A 19,154-nucleotide genomic window follows, 5' to 3' on the forward strand; every position below is an offset into this window, starting at 1 on the left:
GCTCTTCTTGTTCTCCGCTTACTTTAGAGCATATCACAGAAATTCAATGCCAAGCACTCGTGTGGAGCTTTAGATTTTATAGTGATTGTTTCGCACCAACACCTGGTCTTATATCTTCTTCTATATCTAGGTCACATATTTTCCCTCATGTCATTCGCATTGTGAGTAATGCATTTTTGATTCAAGAAAGCTTCATTTTTTTTTCAAATGCAGTGTTAACATTGAGCATTGAGCATGATTAGCATTTGAGAAGCTATGACCTGCTCCCTATTTCGCACTCTTATTTTGATCAGCTATTTACATAAGCATCGACTGCTATAAATTTGGGAAAAAGAATGCCCAGTTGATAGAATTATATAGTGCTCTATGATGTGCAAAATCTGCCTTGCAATAACCTCTATTTTTTTGCTACTTGATATGTACTAGTTGTGTATGATTTCGACATAGATCCACAAACAATCTTATGATTTAATGGAATCTCATGATTATCAACAGTCTCCTAGGAAGCATCCAAGGCCGAATAGAGCCAAGTGTAAATGGGTGAAGAGGAGAGGAATCCTGCAAGAGAAAGGTAAATAAAACTATTAAACAATGTCTTAAATATTTTCTTAAATATTTGATCAATTTAAGAAAGAGAATTGTATAAGTCCAAGTCAGCTCATGTTTGTCCAAGATAGAATCTGTTGTCAAGTTGAGTGGTGGTGATCGAATTGTCTAATACCCACCTAAATCCTTGGCCAAGGTAGTATAGAGGAATGATTGCCATAAATGATCACTAGAGGTCGAGAGTGCTAGCTGACAGAGGAAAGGTTGATGGAGGTATCCCTCAGCCTTGTCTACTACTTAGCTGACACTAACACTGGTATGCTTAGGATGGCAAGAGTATGGTACCCTAGTCTATCATGGGGTAGAGAGTACCTTTCTTGTAACAAATTGTGTGGGGATATGTTAAGGTTTGCGGTTGGGAGGTTAAGCCTATGCCAATGCTTCTGCTCTTTGCCAGATGCCAAGGCTTGTACAACACACCGTCAATTAATTCAGTTAGCTCAGTATCTATCCTAAATCTTTTACTTGCACGTACCTTCATATTACTTGATATATAGTTGTAGATGTGGTTGAAATGATTTGTATCTTTTAATTTGAAATCGTAGAAATCAGTTGAGAAAGTTAATTTAGTTATCTTTCATATGAAATGAATATAATTGTTGTTTAATTTTGGATTATAGTTATGATGTATTCTTTCTCAGTTGCTTCATGTCATTCCATTATGATATTTAGTTATAATCCTAGAATGTGTATTTATTTCCAGCTTAGTAAAAATGGTATGTTACATACATATTCTATTAGGAGGAAAGTCTTTATCAGAGGTGTGATATCTATTAGGAACATGATGAGTTTATACCATGAACCTCTCACATATACCAGAACAGTGCATATCGACAAAGGAAATAATACCTTATAGTGTTGGATATTCATGAATGGTCAAAACATGCAACAATGACATCTTCAGAATGATGATTCAATAAGTAAGTTTGGAAAGTTGTAGTGTGCGAGAGTCTTTAGTATTAAATAGAGAAAGTCAGATATATGGAAGGAGATGTAACACTAAGCAAATATGACAGACATAAACATGACGATTTCTTCCACAAAGACACGCTCTAAAAACTTCAAAGCTTTTCTTAGATAAAAATGAACTTTGTATCAATATCAATTGATGCCCATGACGCAAGACGATAGTAGACAAATGATGTTCGATAGAATAAAGCACTCACATAATACTACATGTGATAGCATTGAGTGCAAGGATAAATCCAATCCGACTGAACTACTAAATGGATTAGAAAGATATTTGGCTGATATAATAAATGAATGCCTACAAAAAAACTAGAACCTTCGTGCAAGAGTATATATGTTATTGTTCATACACGACAACAAATAGATTGTTTGGAAGAATATTACAAGAGGCGTTTAAATGAAACCAACTTATCTTGAATGTCCAGTCAATGATGATCAACTCTTGAAGCATCGATTACAAATATTGAAGACCCAAAACAAAATAGATATTGCATGCTGTAAATGGACACGGTGAATAACAAAGACACCCCGAGCCAGCAAAATCAACATTGAATTATATAGATGTCAAAATTGATTCGATAGCTTGAAGATAGACGATTGAAGGAATGTTGGGGCATAACCATGTAGACATTGAAATATAAAGTAATATGATTTTAATGTTTATGCAATCTAAGATCTAGCCAAACTGTGCAAAGTGCGGTTAGTGATATTATTTAAATTTGTTAAAAGGAAGAAACATAAGTTTTGGTTTTTGAAAGGTCACTTCTTTTTATATCAACAAATATAAATAATAAGAAGAGTGCCATTTGTAAAGAAAAAAAGATATATTCGGAAAATAGCATATTTGACATTCATATATTTATTTGTCCGAAGGAATAAGGAGCAGAATATGACTTTGTAATATATTCCAATATTATATTTCAATGATTTATAAAAGCCTGATGCTTTTTTGTTTATTTAAATGGCATGGAGAATTAAATTGCAGTTGATTTATCCTTTATAATCATCTTTAGAATTTCATAAACAATTTGAATGTTAGATAAGTGGATAGAGTCTTTTATGGCATTTTAAACTCGATAGTTATAGATACAATGAAATATTGAATTGTTTCCATGTCTATATCTAGTTTGTCTCCCTACCTTAGGAGTTAATGTGCAATTTAGACTAGTTTAAAATTGCGTATATATACTTGATCCATTGTGTTTGAAATATTAAATTGTTTATAGTTCAAGTGCATAGAACTTTATAAAGTTGTACGTAATAATCTTCATTGTAGTTGACCCTATTGCTCGGATGAGTAGAGGCACTGATCTTTTTATTATTCAAGTCAGAAAATCTATATCTTCTTACAATCATCAAATCCATTATTGACAAATATTATACAAATGTTTTATTCAATTCAAACATTCAACATTCAATCTCATTTTGATCGAGTTTGTGGACTTTACCAACCAAAGAACTCTCCAAACCTTAAATTTGCTATAGAATAGTGTAACCCCAATACTGGGGTACGTCGGGACGAGTTTCTTGGATGCGAGGAAAATAGACCTCATTTTTGGGACAGCGGGGGACGGCCAAGGGACAATAAGGGGAGGATGGGGCAGGAAGGGGTGTTGTATAGTATACATAGAACTTGAAATGCTAGTTATGAAATGATGTTTTCATACAACATACCAAATTAAAATACTTGAAAATAGCAAAATTGCATCATGAAATATAACTATTGAACATTCAATATAGTAATATATTACATACTCAATAGAAACATTTGAAAATCAAAATTCATATAGAAGTTCAAGTACCTGTCCTAGTAGTGGCATGGTTGTTGAATGGTGGAGGTGGGGGTACTCAAGTACTTGGTGCGAGGATGTCGGGGACGGGTACATCGAGGTTTGGGAGGGGGATGCGAGTCCCTGGGTCACACTACTATAGAAAAGCCTTGAGCTAAGCAGTTAGCGTTTGAGCTGAAGGTTTACCCACCTGGGTGTAGTGGAGCCTAAAGTACAGAGGAATCAAGGTGATTCTTGTTCGTTAGCCAAAACTGATTGAGAAATCCTATTAGAGAAGTGGCAGGATCTTGGATTTCCAATCTATAGTTTTTGGAAACTGACACTTGGATCCCAAGTCAATTTGTGAAGTACCAATGCATCTGTAGGCTGTGTGACTCTGATCATAACTGCACCAAATCTCAAACTATGTAGTATCTCAATGGAATCCTCAAAATGCAAACCATGTATCTTGTTATCACCTAGATCTCAAATCAACCCACTGTCATGATCTTGTGTGTAGATATAGGTGTTTATCAACCTATTATCATCTTGAATCAGCCAACTGAACAAACAAATCATCCCATCAAAAACAAAAACCTCTTTGATATGTAAGAAGTCCAACTCATATAACCACCACGCGTTGTTGCCATAATCTTCCAAAAATTGAGCGAAATTTGAGAATATAACAACAGATCAAGTATAGCAACCACTAATAATTGGAGCATGCATAAAGAGAAAATCATCAGCCAGCAAATAAATAGCTGTGGCCTCATGAAGACTTGGTGATATGTGTCTGGATAATCGGTAGAAACTATCAGCCTATGTTAAGTTGATTTCAGAATTTTCAGCATCACCGTAAGTACCAACACTCTGATCAACAACTCGATCAATGAAGTGATCATCATCAAGTAAAACCTCTGAATAATATTCATTTGGTTCGTATCTAGCCACAAGACATTATGAAGATATACCACTACTTCCATAAAAACTAGAGTTCTGATGGTTTACAAATTGCTGGTCCTTTAGGTCTTCATCATCATGATGAACCCCATATTGATAAGGTGAGGTGTATATATTATGCTCCCCTTAATTCTCACCAAGAGTGTGAATTCCTTCTATGATTTGTATGATCTCCTTAGTCTTAGGTTCTTGATCATTATCTTGGTGAATGGCTATCCTCGAAATCTGACTTTCAGCTTGATGTAATGAGTATTGTGTCATACTTAGCTGGAGACATAACTCATCTACCTCCTCTTTATCTTCTACATGTTTGATGGTTGTATACTTGTCCTTGAGCAGCTTCAAATAATCTGAATTCATTCTTTCCAATGCCCCCTTTAGAGTGTGAAGAAAAACACTGTTCATTCCATTAATTATTTCCTTATCCTTTTCATCACCTTTAACTCACTAAGGTTGTGATGATTATATCATTTGATATTTTCAGCTTATCCTCAAAATTTTATGCTCCAGCATCAACATTTAGAAATGAAATTTCTGAGTGGTCCTTCAAATCAAGCGTAATGGCCCCTACCTAATGTGACCATCAGGGTCAGCAGATTAGCCTATGATAGGAGCTTCCATAGGCTAATGAAGTGATTAGAGAGCTCATTTGGCAATATTTCAGGAGTTACTATTTTTAGTAAGTCAATGGGAGTCAAGTGATATGGAAATTTCCAGTGTTCGGCTTGGTGGATTTGGTTGAACCCTTTCTAAGGAGCTATCATACATGGTATTCTGAGTTGGAATCTTATACGATTTCAATGTCGAAGTTAATTTACTTTATTATAAAGTGATAATTAAATAAAAGACTTATCAATTAAGTCACTTTATTATAAAGTTGTTTAAAAAAATGTTTTCCATTTCTCCCACACTGCTTATGCAAATGAAGTCGACTTCCTTAAGGACGTTATATTCTCTTGGCTGGAATGAGTTGAGGCATGCTTGGATGATATTACTATTATGCTATTGGATTTCCGATAAATCTAATTGTTGGGCTTGGAGGGTGAAATCCCTCTTTGCTAGCATTCTCTTCGCTGTTGAATGATACAATCAGGAGGATTATTGGGTGTTTTCATTTAGGAAAACACAGTGGGATTTATTAGTGAGTTCGTGCATGGTAGAAGAGAGCTCTAAAGTTCAAGTCAGAAGTTGCTACAGTATGCGTGAATAGTGATTTTGCTATAGTGCACATGAACAGTGATTTTGCTACAGTGCACGTGAATAGTGATTTTGCTACAATGTTGTGAATAGTGCTGCTATAGTACGCAAACAGTGTTGCATTGAGTTTCTTGTTCAATCTCGCGGATTAAAGGTTGGGGGGCTGTCATTTCATCAGCAGATCGTTATGGCATCTACTTCCAGGTTCCTTCCATCATACTGTTCATTTTAGGCGTTGTAATTGTTAAATATCAGTTTGAATATTTGCTGCAGCCTATAAGGCAATTGTATGTAAACATTTCTATTGCAAAATCAATATTTTATCAGAAAATAAGGAGGTTCTAGACTTTGCATATTCATCGCTGTATGTTTGCTAAGTGTTTGTCAAAATACCATGTTGAAAATAACACTCTAATTGATGATGCTTAGTAATCTGCAAGTTTCCTCAAAAAACAAAAAAAAGGGGTGGTTATTACATCAAATCCTATAGTAACATCATCTTGTTCTACTTCTTGATTGCTAGATTTATGTCCTTTCTCAGCTGCACCAACTTCATGATTTTCTGCCATCTCCAAATATATTGTCTCCTCAACCATTACAACATTGTCTCCCACATAATTCATCCTTATGGGGAGACTCAGTTTCACTCTTATGATTACCATAATTTTTGTCAATTAAAACTTCCAATTCACCAAATAAGATGCTAGTACCAATCTTACCATCATCCATGGTAGGTTCCCTCTCATAATCTTCATTATGTTGAAGCTGGACCAACGAATCCTCAACTTCCTCAATGCTGATCTTCACCTTTTGAGCTGACTCTTCTTCCTTATTCTTTTCACAAGAGTGACCAAGTGACCAAGCTTGCTTGCAATTAAGACAAATGTGGTCTTTCCTCATTTAATTCCTGCTCAAGTTTGAAGATCCCACAACCTGGATGCTTGCTGATCTTAGCTCATTTTCAATCATATATTCCTTGAACCTATCAAGCTTATGTTCAATCAATTCCTCCATAAGCTCGTAAGCTATGCGTGAGATCTTATTTTCCCTTCTCCATACAGCCAACTAATCGGATTGGAGTAGTTTGATTATGTCATCATCCTCCTCTAATATTAATGACATGATTGATTTAATGCAAGACATCACATTGTTTGGATGATGTTTCCTAAATTCTCTCAAAAGACATTGAAACAATTGAAGAATCATTTACTCATAACCAGGATCCAACATAACGATATAAAATCTTATTTTTGCCATAAGTTCCAAGACTTTCACCCTCTTACCAAAAGAAGGATGTTTGAAATCATCCAGTCCTTTTAAGCTGTTCATAATCAATTGCATGACCTTCAAGATGCTATCATTATAGGGTGTAATAGGAGCAGTAATAGTGACAATTTTACTAAAGCAAGAGGCAACTAGAAGTCTTACATCTTCATGAGGGTGCTCCATTAATATGTGTTGGACTAAGGTAATCATTGATGGCTGCAAGGCCCAATTGAGGAGTCTCCAATCAGACTGATCCACCTTTGATAGACAAAGCTCTAACTGTTCCAAAACTGGTAGAAGATCATTTACTGAGTTCTCGACCTTAAGGTGCCATCCCATGATGTATAACCTATTTCCTACTGCCTTTTCCTTCTGCAAATCCCTTAGCTGCTCATGGTGAAAAGTCTCATTAAATTATTCTGGAAAAAGAACACTTTTCAGATCTTCCATTGTCTTCATTTTGCAAGACAAAAACATGATCTGGTAAGCTGAACCTTGCACAGATTTATGTAACATTCACAGAGAAATTCTAAACTACAAAGAACCCAACTATTACTATATATTTGTAGGTCTGACGATTCCAAAAACTGATGTATTATGGCAGAATGTAAAGTTTGACCAAGAGTTTACACAACATATAATGTAACAACTATGCCTGGTAGCCTCAAATCTTTGCAGAGATTGAACATAAATCTTTTTCCCAACCATAAAGAATAACTGCTGTGCTCAACAAATATCCCTACCATTTACCATTAACTTAATGTTGGAATGATGCACCCCAGTTTTGTTTTCAATTTTCCTGTTGAACTTCTTTTCCAAATTGTTTAATGCCTTCCCTTAATTAAAGGCTACTTGTAATTACAAGAATTCTGAAGGCTAAATTGTAGGTAACTCAGAAATCTGACTATGTTAAGGAATTACTCGCTGCTCGTTCCCACTTCAATACCTGTAATTTTCAGACATAATGGGCAGAGGTTTTTCCCTTACAACCTCCTGTTGAATACAACCCCTCAAGTATTAATGCCCGTAAGTCTGATAAAACACCAATGGTAGTGAATAACTGGAGACAAATTGAGTTACAACTTGCAGTGTAAAAATAGAGATACACCCGGTAATCCCTTCTGTTTCTAATGGCTTCTGATATATAGTTAGTTGATCACAACCTCTACCTCCAAATGATTGCTTACGGTATGTGCCCAAATATAGAAGACTCAAATATTTCATGGTATCCCCACTGGGCAACATAGTATAATGGAAAGAATTTATGACAACTCAGTAGGTCCAATGAATATAATCCCCAACCTACATCACTCAATCAACCACCGACTATAAGAAATTCATTGCATACTCGTTCTTTACTGGCACTTCACCATGATCATAACAGTAAACGAATATCAAAACGGAAAATTTGCAGAAGCTGTCTTTAGTTTCTCCTCTTATTTATTGAATGAGTGCAACTTTAGTTATAAATCAGACAGTGTAAAGCTTGGTTGAGCTCCCATGCATAAGTGCGTGGTAATTCTAAGTCATGTATTGAGGCTGGTGGCTTTCTTCATACTTGGAGTTGCACTCTACCAATATATTTGTGCCTCTTGTAAATTCTCAATATGCATATGATTTTTCAGACAGAAAACTCTACCTTCCCTTGAGTCACATGAATGGCCACGATTGTTCCCTTCGATCAGTCGATATAATATAATCTCATGTTCAAGTATATTTGTACATAATACTCTTTTTCAACGATATCGTCCATAATCAGTGCTCGACATGTAAAAAACTGGCCCAACTCCCTTTCAGATTGTGCATACAATTGTCAAACAAGACTCCAGTGATGGTGACTAATTCTCTGTGTTTCTGATGGTAATAGTCTCTATGAATTAATGGCCTCGACTTTGTTATATCCAGGCCTTAGATGGTTGTGCATGAAAATTTCATTCACAACACCATAATAAGAATTACTGAAAGCACAATTGCTTTTCTTTGATGAGCTCTTTCTAATGCTACCTTCCAAATGTAGTCGGATACTTCTTAGTTTTGGATGCCAGATGTTCAATCCAAAACTAGCCAAGATTCTTTTGAACTTTGTCATTACATATGTTGAGGTTTTTCACTTCCAATTCTTGCTGTTACTCAGGGAATCTTGCACAGTTAGAATATTTTGTAATATTGCGAATAAGATGACGTTGCTTTCAATTCTCTGAGTTTCCATACTCACCCGACCATCTTTTCAGTATCCAGAGGTGTTACAATCACTTACGATTCATTAACTCTGTACATTGTTTGCTTAACTGAGGTCTGCACACATAGGAAAATCCACCAGTTCCTGTGTTTATCGTAGAGAACAACTATTGCACCTGGCTACAGGTTGTCTTGATGATGAAAAGCATGTTGGATTAGCAATATGTTACACCCAATGGTTTTTGGTTCAATTTCTTCTTACTATAATAAACATGAGTTCTGGCAATCACGTAGTCACTAGAATATGTAATGAGATAAGATTTCTCAAGATACCACCCCGTGAGCTGAAATGCTTGCTCAATTGTATATATAGACACACCAAAATGCCATTAGAAGCACTCCAGAAACGACACAGTCTTTCAACCCCAAGGATCTTGAACCTTTTGCTCTTCCTTTAAAATAATCAGACACCACACAGATGAGAACAAATCTTCAAGTGTTTCTATTCTTTTAGGACTAGCTCCAGGCAATATTCAACGATAAATTAGTCTCTGGCCTAAACAATACTCCCACGTTCAATCCTTTCAACTCCTAGAAATTATTCATTCCCAGCTTCCATGAATAATGTGTTGAATTGTATATAGCTTGCTACTGATATATTGGGGCCCACAAACAATTCTTCATGCACTAATTAGGAAACTTCATGTTTTGGCAACATTCAGATTATACAAGTTATGACATTTGATCAAGACTTCCCTGCAAATAAAGGCCAGATGAACTTGGTAATAGAATTCAAATACAACCTTCAACAAATGCTTTTTTGTACTCCCACATATTTTAATTTATCACCAACGACTACCACATAACACTATTCCATGTTCGCTGCTCTTTTGATATTCGACCTGGCTTTTAAAGACTCTTTCCTGAGAATTTGTCTTTAACAACCCTTTCTGTAAATATGTTTTAGATAAAAAATATTTTGGTTTTGCAAAGTGATAAACCCCTTTTGAAAATGAGTTTCTCAACAAACTCCACAGGTTGGCAGAAAAACCAGCTTTGATACCACTCTAATATCCCACTTGGATATTACACCCAATTTTTCCTCAAAACAGTTCTCAAAATATAAACATATATCTTATGCAAATAAACCAGTAAATCACCAACAAATACTCATTAAAGTGCAGAACTTGTTATTGCATTATGCATCAGCAATACAATAACAATCAAGTCCAATTTTAAATACATAAATACAGTCAGATTTGATACAAATAATAAAATGCACCTGTAATCCCAATGTGAATTCTGATTTGAAGCCACTGAAAGACGAATTGGGGCTATGTCCAATCCACCCAAGAAGAGCCCAAAAGCTTTCCGTCTTTAGGATCCACAACTAGAGAAAGCTAGCAGCTTCCCAAAGTTCTCCAAAGGCAAAATGGTAGATAAATCTCAAATCCAAGCATGCCCCAAAATGAGTCTCCCTTCCTTCTTTTAATGCATCTATGACTCTCTAGTTTCCACTTCTTTGTCTTTCGCACTCTTCTTCTCCGTCACCTTATATTAAATTAACCCAATTTATAAGCTTGCATAATGCTCTCATAAGTCAATTTTAATATTAAATGGATACATTCTTAATTTCCTAATGTCCTTGAAAAGGGACATTTCAATGTAGTAAGCCTTTTTACTGCTACTGTTATTAGTCCACATGTAACTTTGAAACTTCTCTAAAACAAACTTTTTTATGACCACTTTTGTGTTAGGAAAACCATGTAGTTTGATGTTCCATTTTTCCAACAATCGTTTAAGGGGATACAAATGTTAAGGACAATGCCAACAGGTAGTGGTCACACGACAGGCTTGATGAGTTGCATAGGGCTGATGGAGTGAGTCAATGCCGTGTCCCAAGTTGAAGCAATATTGTGTGACATGACACTTATGGGCATTCATCTCAGATACATGCCTGATCACTTAATGTGGAATTCCCAAATACTGTGTAATCAGTTGCAACTCTGCGGATACTAAAATGTGAAGCAATTTCATATATCACATCTTAAATATTGTTTTGGAAAATGATCTGCGATTCATCATTAGTGACAATCTGAACCATGGATTCAAGATATTGATCAAAATATCTGGCAATGTTACTATTTTTTACTTGAATGGGAGGCAATAAGTTGGTATTTGAATGAAGGGAGCCTACTAAATGTAATGCATTTTGTCAGCCGACTGGATGGTTCCGACGGTGTTTCTGTAGCCGACGAAATGATGTCCGGCGGTGTTTCTGTATTATGTAGCCGACTGGATGGTTCCGGCGGTGTTTTTGTAGCCGACGAAATGATGTCCGGCGGTGTTTCTATATTCTGTAGCCGACGGGGTGATGTCCGGCGGTGTTTCTGTATTCTGTAGCCGATGTCGTCAGTAAATAGTTTGTAGCGGATAGAATATTTGTGGCCGACGGACTCCTTCGGGAAGGTTCGGCGGTAGTATTTATATCACGTCTGGGATCATTGTAAATCATCATTCATCTACTATTGCAAATATAATTCTGCTGTTCGTGTTCATTGTCTGTATGCGTTGATCTCTTTACCTGTACGGTAAACACATTTCTGGTGCATTCAATTCAAAATTGAGAAACAAATCAACCCATTGTGGTGTCTAGGTTATTATCTCTGATTTATCTGTGAATCTCACCTGGAGAAATCTGTTTATTCACTCTACACAGGTTTGGCTCACAGGGTATGTCTCCATTGAGTTACATAGAGATATGGATACATAATGGTGGATAAAGGAATTCAATCTTGTACAGTTCTACAGATTTAAATTAAACTTTAAGATCAGAACCTAGGTATGCTTAGGATGATCCTTGTTATAGTTCGAATGAACAGATCCTTCAGTCGGATATATATATGAGACAACTGCTGGTACAGGATTCAATTTATAAACTTGAGTGATTTAATACACTGCTGTAAACTCGTGGGAATACGACTGCTTGGAGATCAGACTATCTGTTTTCTGTGTGTCTCCAAACTGCAATCATAACCTGCCTATATACTCTCTTTAGAGGGTATGTCCCTTAAGGGACATAACCCTTGGCAAACACTAATGATTAGTCATCCCTAAACTGGCGACTATAAGGCAAACATTAGTTAAGTTAAACTAAGATTAGTTATAGCCAAACTAAATTATTTCCTTTCAGATCGCCGACACCTATAGGGCACATATAAATCATTTTAAATGCCATTCATTGAGAATATATTATGAGAAGAGTTAGGTACGATCTGCACCGATAGACCTGTGGATTATCCAGGTTAGATTCTTAACAAATCTTACTGCCCCTATTGAATTACATAAAGACATGGACACATAGTGGCGGATAAAGTAATTCATTCTCTAATAATGGTCTATGTTCTTGACATTTCAATTTGAATTCTGTAATAGGGAGCTGCTGCTCTTCATTTGCATTTGGAATAAATTTCTGGAGCAAGCATTACACATTTTGTTGGAATATTTGACTTAAACTGACTTGTGCATGGATGGAACCTTTTATCTACACACCACATAAATGTTGCTGGGACTGTTAAAAATTGTGTTTATATGAGATTAGTTTCTGTGGCTCTTCTCTAAGACTGCTTCTTGTGGAATGTTTTCAGGAAATGTGGCATGACTTCTGCTAAGCCCCCTTTTGTCCTTTCACAACTTTTGACTGTTTCATTATATCTAATTAGTCTATAGACTCTATATTGGTAAAAAAATAAAGAACGAAGAATAAAATAATGCAAACGTGCACAATGATCAAATTTAGTCAACAATACTGCAATGTACAGTTGATTAGGACAAGGTAGTGTCCAAAAGATACATATTATTGATTTAGCAAGAAAATTTCCGAGTATTCTAATTTTTTATTGGTGAAGTGACTCTCTCAGGTGGTTCCAGTTATGAAGAATAAAAATATGGTAAAAAATGGGCAACCACTGATACTTCCAATTCAAAACACCGATATTATAAAAGAGAATTTGAAGTTCAGTGATTCCATTTTTCTTGGATTAACAAGAGATGAGAATAATCCTGTCTTTGCAATTGATGCGGCTGATGTTTTAAGGTAATCTTATTGGCAGAAATGACCTTATTATTCATTTATATCTGCTTAGATAGTAAAGTAGCACATGCTTATTGCTATATTATTCTAGAAGGTCAGATTTAGTAATTAGCCTGATGGTCCTAACATTCATTCCTGATTTTTTGAATGGTTGATAGTATAAGAATAAAAGGTGAAGATTAGATGAACCCCATCAATGAAATTGCTAACTTTTCAACAGTGCAGAAGGAAGCAAACCTGCTTGGTTTGAAGGGGTAGAATTGGTGGATCTTCGGAAGTATGGACCGAACCTGAAGACTTCTGAAGCAGGGCTTCTTGCTTATGCAAGAGGAATGATTGAGTGGCATAATCAAAATGTATGATGGATTTTTCTTGCTTCTATTGCCATCTAGTATCATTTATTTCTCAGAAATTTCTCTTGACATAATTTTTCTTTTTATTAGAGATTTTGTGGCTGTTGCGGTACAAAGATGGTCTCAAAAGATGGTGGGCATTGTTTGAAATGCTCATTGGAATCCTGTGGCTCTACGGTGCATCCACGTCTGGTATGTGTATATATACTAATGGTTAAAGAGTATGCAAACAACCTGCCTGGCTTATATGTTTATGAATGTAATAAATCTTGATCTAAAATTTTATTGAAAATATAAGTGCTCAGATGTTTACCAATGTGTCATACAAATAGCATCAAAGGGAACTATGCCTTATTAAATCTATTCTTTAGAACCTTGGATATTCAAATTAATTAATGGAGTGAATGCTGCTATGCAGGATCCCGCTGTTATAATGCTTGTTGCAGATGGCGATTATGCTCTTCTTGGAAGGCAGGTGAGAATCAAAGAAAACATGCTTCTCTTGTTAAACTGTGCAAATAAATCCCCATATTCCATTGTTGTAGTGTGACACAAGGATATTAGAAACATTTGGGGAACATTTTGTCTGACATATGAGCCATGGCTCTGTAGCTAGCAGAATAATTGGAGAGACGACTATATTACTCATTGCAAGAAATAAGATTTGGACTTTTCTTGTCCTTATTTGTGGTCTTGTAACTCTTCAACTATTGCAATCTCTTATAGTGTTCAATTAGGGTTCCATTTCATGTTAACAATTTGGAAAATATATGTTCTCTCTACTCATATATATATATATAGGTGTAGGGAAAGCTATGCACAAAACAGGTTGCATTTTTCCATGGCAAAGATTGTTGTTACAACAGGCAGATTTTGTGGCAATCATGATCATGTTTACAATTCCATTCCAAGTAACTGAATTTTGTTATTAGCATGATTGTCATAGCATATCTTAGGATCTTCCTTTTACATGCTAATATTTGATAGCGGGTATTTAATATTTCTGAATGTTATAGCATATCCTATGATTTTCCCTTTACATTGTGATTCTAGATAGAGGATATTTAGTATATTCTTCAGATGGATGCTACTTCTTTATCCCTGTAGGCTATTTTATCTTAGCATTATTAATATACCTTCCTATGAAGAGCCAATGATAAATTCATGTTAATATTGATGATGACACGCTTTTGTTACTAATTAGTGATATTTGTATTGGTTTAATGCAGAGCAAATGGGAATCAGGTCGATATTCTGTATTGGCAGGATTTGTTGAAATTGGAGAAACATTTGAAATGGCTATAGCAAGGGAGGTAAAAGAAGAGGCTGGCATAATTGTAGACACTAACAGCATAAGGTACTCATGATATGCACAATGACCTAGTTGTGTTGTATATGCATGGTGAATCACTTATTGAATGTAGCCTGTTAAAAAACAACGAACATAATGGTTGCTTGGCACTGTTGTTCTTTATAGATATGTTTCTACCCAGCCTTGGCCTTTTCCATCATCTCTTATGGTTGGATTCATTGCTAGTGTGGAGAGAAATGAAACTTCTACTTCAAAAGGTTCACTGTTACCACGTGAACATGTAGTGCCAATTGAGAATTCAAATCTCTCTGCTATTCTTGGAAGCAATTCCTTGCAACAGATATTTGCAGATGGAAATGAATTAGAGGTATTCTTTTGTTTTGATTTTAAAGTAGTTGCATGCATTGATAATAGCTAGAGTTTCTAGCTATGCAATATCTATATTTAACACTCTTCACTTGGAGGTGCATGGTAAGTTGGCTAGTTAGTAATGTATTATATTTTCATGGAGTAATATACATGCATTAGTTTGGCACTTCTAGATGAACAACTGATTTTTAATAATGCCAAAGCTTTGCTACAAGTTCAACTCAAGAATATTTCTATTGTTTTTAGTTCCTCTAGAAGTAAAATAAATTTCCAACAAAAGGACATAAAATGCTTAGCAGTGTTAAGGTCCTGCATAGATCTCCACTTTAAATGGAAGCAATCAACAATGGATCTGGTAAATTGTTAGAGAAATGATGAAAACCAGAGACAACATAGAGGATGAAACAAAGCAAGAAAGGCCAGGTGAATTCACCTTTCTATTTATGGAAGGATGCATCTTATTGTTGGAAAATACCCGAAACCAATGTTGATCCACAATCTAGAAAAAGAATAATCACTACGAATCAATAAATATAGCAATGATAAAACCAAGACATGATAAATTTTAAAGTACAAATAGTATTCTAAAACAGGAAGAGAGTAGTACTCAAAGGATAAGAATTGTACATAGTGATGATCAAATGGGTACAATTTAAAAATAGCCATCAGATAATAAGCATCGGTTAGGTCAGGGCATTCCATTCACATGTGTATATCAGATGATGTAACATGATTCAACTCCTTTTGTATTCAATATAACTTAAGTTTTACCACACAATAAGGATAGATAAACAGTGTTTATTTTGATTTAGCATCATCATATTTTGGACAGCTAGCTTTCAGTTTGGTGGAACTGTTGTATTTTTCAGGCCAGGAATGGTGCGCTGACTGCTGATTTTGTTTTATGGACAGCTCTGGCTTAAAAGTTGAATTTCCAAGTTTGACAACTAAGAAAGTTTTCATAGTTTGTGATCTATTTTCACTCTCTGTTTCAGCTCATTTGGACCTGTTTCTGAGCTAATGGCAAAAGCTCATTTAAAAGCCCAGAATCAGCAATTCACTAACTTGCAATGTTGGCAAACAGTATACTTGAATCAAAATCATCGCTGACGATGGAACAAGCAGCAAGATAATGTTGTCCACCTTCTTGCAAGATATTAGCTCTGGATGCAAATTGTAGTTATGGCAATGGCTGGATAATGTCCCACAATTTTTTAATTCAGGATAACATTTTAATATTGTTTTCAGCACCACAGGAATCCAATAATTGTGGGAGATGGTTTTATTGCCATTGTGGAGGTAAAGTGGAGACGAAATTTAAATTTCCTGGGTTTATCTTGTATCCGTAGATTTATCCATTTTTTGTGTAGACCTGAGCAAGATGGAAACATGTTCAAATGCTTAGGGAAAATAGTAGAATGTTTTTATACTATATGGTGGGAGAGGGAAATCATTTAAACTTAAAGAAAACCATTTAATTAATTTTTTGTTTACTTCCATCGCATGACTCAAGTTCAGTACTTAGCTGCTTCTCCATGATGTATTGTGGCCTTGTGATGAATACTTCAAAAGAGAAATGCAAGTCATGCTATTAAGTGTTTGGGCATACTACGACCACCTATGGTTTCAAATGTTTTGATCAAGAGAAAACAATCAAAATTATAATAAATTGAAAAATGTACTAAAATGAAACATATTTATTATTTAAATGCTAACTTACCTTCAGCAGCCCCAATTTTGAGACCGTTTTAAATATTCATTCTGACATATGGTGGTTGGTGATGAACATTTATATGTCTTCGACCTTAACATACACCTATTTGATCTAATCACTTTCGGTGTCCATTTTTTGTAGCATTACATTGAAGGAGTGTATAACACATGGTGTCGAAAAGATGTGTTCATAACACTCATTGACCAATAATCCAGCAACTGTAGTGGCCCCTATAAATAATCATAAAATGTTAGATTTAGTTAATATTAATTATAAACTGAGAAATAAATAAAACAATATAAGAAAATCACAAGACAAATAAATGATGGAATTCTTTTAAAGATAGATAATAAAATAAATAGTATAATATCTTAACATAATAATATATAGGCAAGAGCCTACAATGCAATGGTAAATTTCTAAATTGTGAGCCTCTCATCGGGGAGGTCTTGGATTCGAATCTACTTGAGATTAACACATAATAATAATTAATCTTAACATCAATAATAATGAATAATAAATAATCTCGGCTTCGGATAAAAAAATTATATTAATAAGGATGACTAAAAAAATGATAAATAATAATAATAGTTAATATAAATAAAAAATAATATTTTTGACTAATATACTGATATGTGAGGATAAGAGATTATTATTATTATATCAGTATCCTAATGGCAAATGGCATCAAAATAGGTGTTTGTTATATAAACCGGTTGTTGCAAAGACCCCTTTCATTCATGACACCTCCTTCTAGGAGAGATGTCTTGGCTATTGTTGAATCTGATAGCCAATGAGATCAAACCAATCCTTAAAAGCGACTAAATATGGAGAATGATAGTCAACAATCAAATGTTCTAGACTGTGTGACCACGTGAGATATGATGGATAACGTGGATTCATAAAAATTGTAACTAATTTAATCAAGGACTGATTAGAGGGGAGACATCGATTTTGGGATGCAGATTCATTGACGAATATACTGGTGCTCTCAAATTAGGATTAATTAAATTATAAATCTGGGATCCATTAAATACAACGATCTGTTATATGAGAGATAGCAACAAAGAATAAATAATGTCTGAGTAGTTATTGCAATTAGTAAAGATTAATTAAAATGTAAGGGTGTGATTTGACTAGTCACGCCTTTGGAAAGTGACGTATCATTCCAAATACAAGATATAAGTAGGGGATAGATATCAACAAATAGAAAGGGGAGGGGATACATAAGATATTTAGATTAGAATAGGAGGAGCATTGGAATTTAGAACTCTCTCTCTCTCTCTCTCTATATATATATATATTGCAAGTTATACTACTGCCATTCCTGGGAACCAAAAAACACGTGGATATACTTGGAAAGGATACTAATTATAACAAATACCCCAAGAGCAATTGAAACATCAATTGAAGTTGCATTAAGGAAATATTAGAGATAGAAACATTATTTATATATGATCTATATATCATAGTGTTGATTCTTGTATTTTTCCAGAATTATAATTTAGGAAGGCAGATAAGATATTATAGATTTTATTAGACTCATATTCTTACATTGTGGGAGACATCCAAACAATTGAGTCGGATTCCTTATTGGATGCTCAGGTTGAACTTAATATCTAAGTATTAGGATAGAGGGATTTCCAACCCAAGTAAATTCCCACCAATTATTACATTTGAGTTAGCAAAGACTTTACTAAATAGTAGATGGTTACTGTCCAAATGTACTTCGAGTATAATCTTAGGGTGAGAGAAGTCTCTTGAAAGACAAAACTAGTCCCAAACCCTAAAATAATATACTTGGGTCATTACAATGGTATTAGAGCATAATCCTTCCATCACGTGAATAAAAGCTTATGCAAACCTATCAAAGAAGAGCAAAGAAGGTCACCATAAATGAAATAGCCAATGAGACGAGGTCCTATATGGAAGAAACAAACCAAGCCTTGATAAGTCAAATGGAGAAATCAAACCAAGCCTTCTTCGAAGCCTTACAAAACATGAGGAACTCAATCAATAATCTGAAAAGCTGTCTCCCCCATGGAAGGGACTCTAGTTCGAATCATTCAGAAAATAATAATGTGTCAACAACTTCTATGTAATAACTTAGACTTGGCTATAACATGAGCAATTTCTGGTTTCATCAATTTCTTATAACATTTGGATGGTTTGACATTTTATAAAACCTTGGCATGTAAGCAACTAGTTCTGATGTAACTAACTTAATTCAACTCTATACTGATTATATTCAATATTTGAAATGATTTAGAGTTTCCGGCAAGATTTTTGTTTTTATGCTTCACAATGCACAACATGCAATACCAAAGACAGTATGGAAATATAGAACAGTAACTCACAATTTCAGATC

At 34.9% G+C, this 19,154-nt stretch overlaps 1 protein-coding gene across 4 annotated transcripts in view; it reads left to right on the forward strand.

Moving 5' to 3' along the window:
• The window catches only part of LOC149557367 (uncharacterized), a 321,202-nt gene that overhangs the window by 131,775 nt on the left and 170,273 nt on the right, over positions 1-19,154 (forward strand). For all 4 annotated transcript variants that reach the window (XM_089832039.1, XM_089832041.1, XM_089832040.1 and 1 more), the window contains exons 4-9: positions 12,866-13,041; positions 13,259-13,394; positions 13,482-13,583; positions 13,810-13,866; positions 14,621-14,748; positions 14,869-15,070. In XM_089832039.1, coding sequence (XP_089688165.1) covers positions 12,866-13,041; positions 13,259-13,394; positions 13,482-13,583; positions 13,810-13,866; positions 14,621-14,748; positions 14,869-15,070 — 801 coding nt within the window. The remainder of the gene's footprint in view (positions 1-12,865; positions 13,042-13,258; positions 13,395-13,481; positions 13,584-13,809; positions 13,867-14,620; positions 14,749-14,868; positions 15,071-19,154) is intronic.

This window comes from Cupressus sempervirens, chromosome 5, assembly GCF_028749045.1.
Source record: "Cupressus sempervirens isolate cs-2001-9-10 chromosome 5, ASM2874904v1, whole genome shotgun sequence".
Classification (NCBI taxonomy): Eukaryota; Viridiplantae; Streptophyta; class Pinopsida; order Cupressales; family Cupressaceae; genus Cupressus; species Cupressus sempervirens.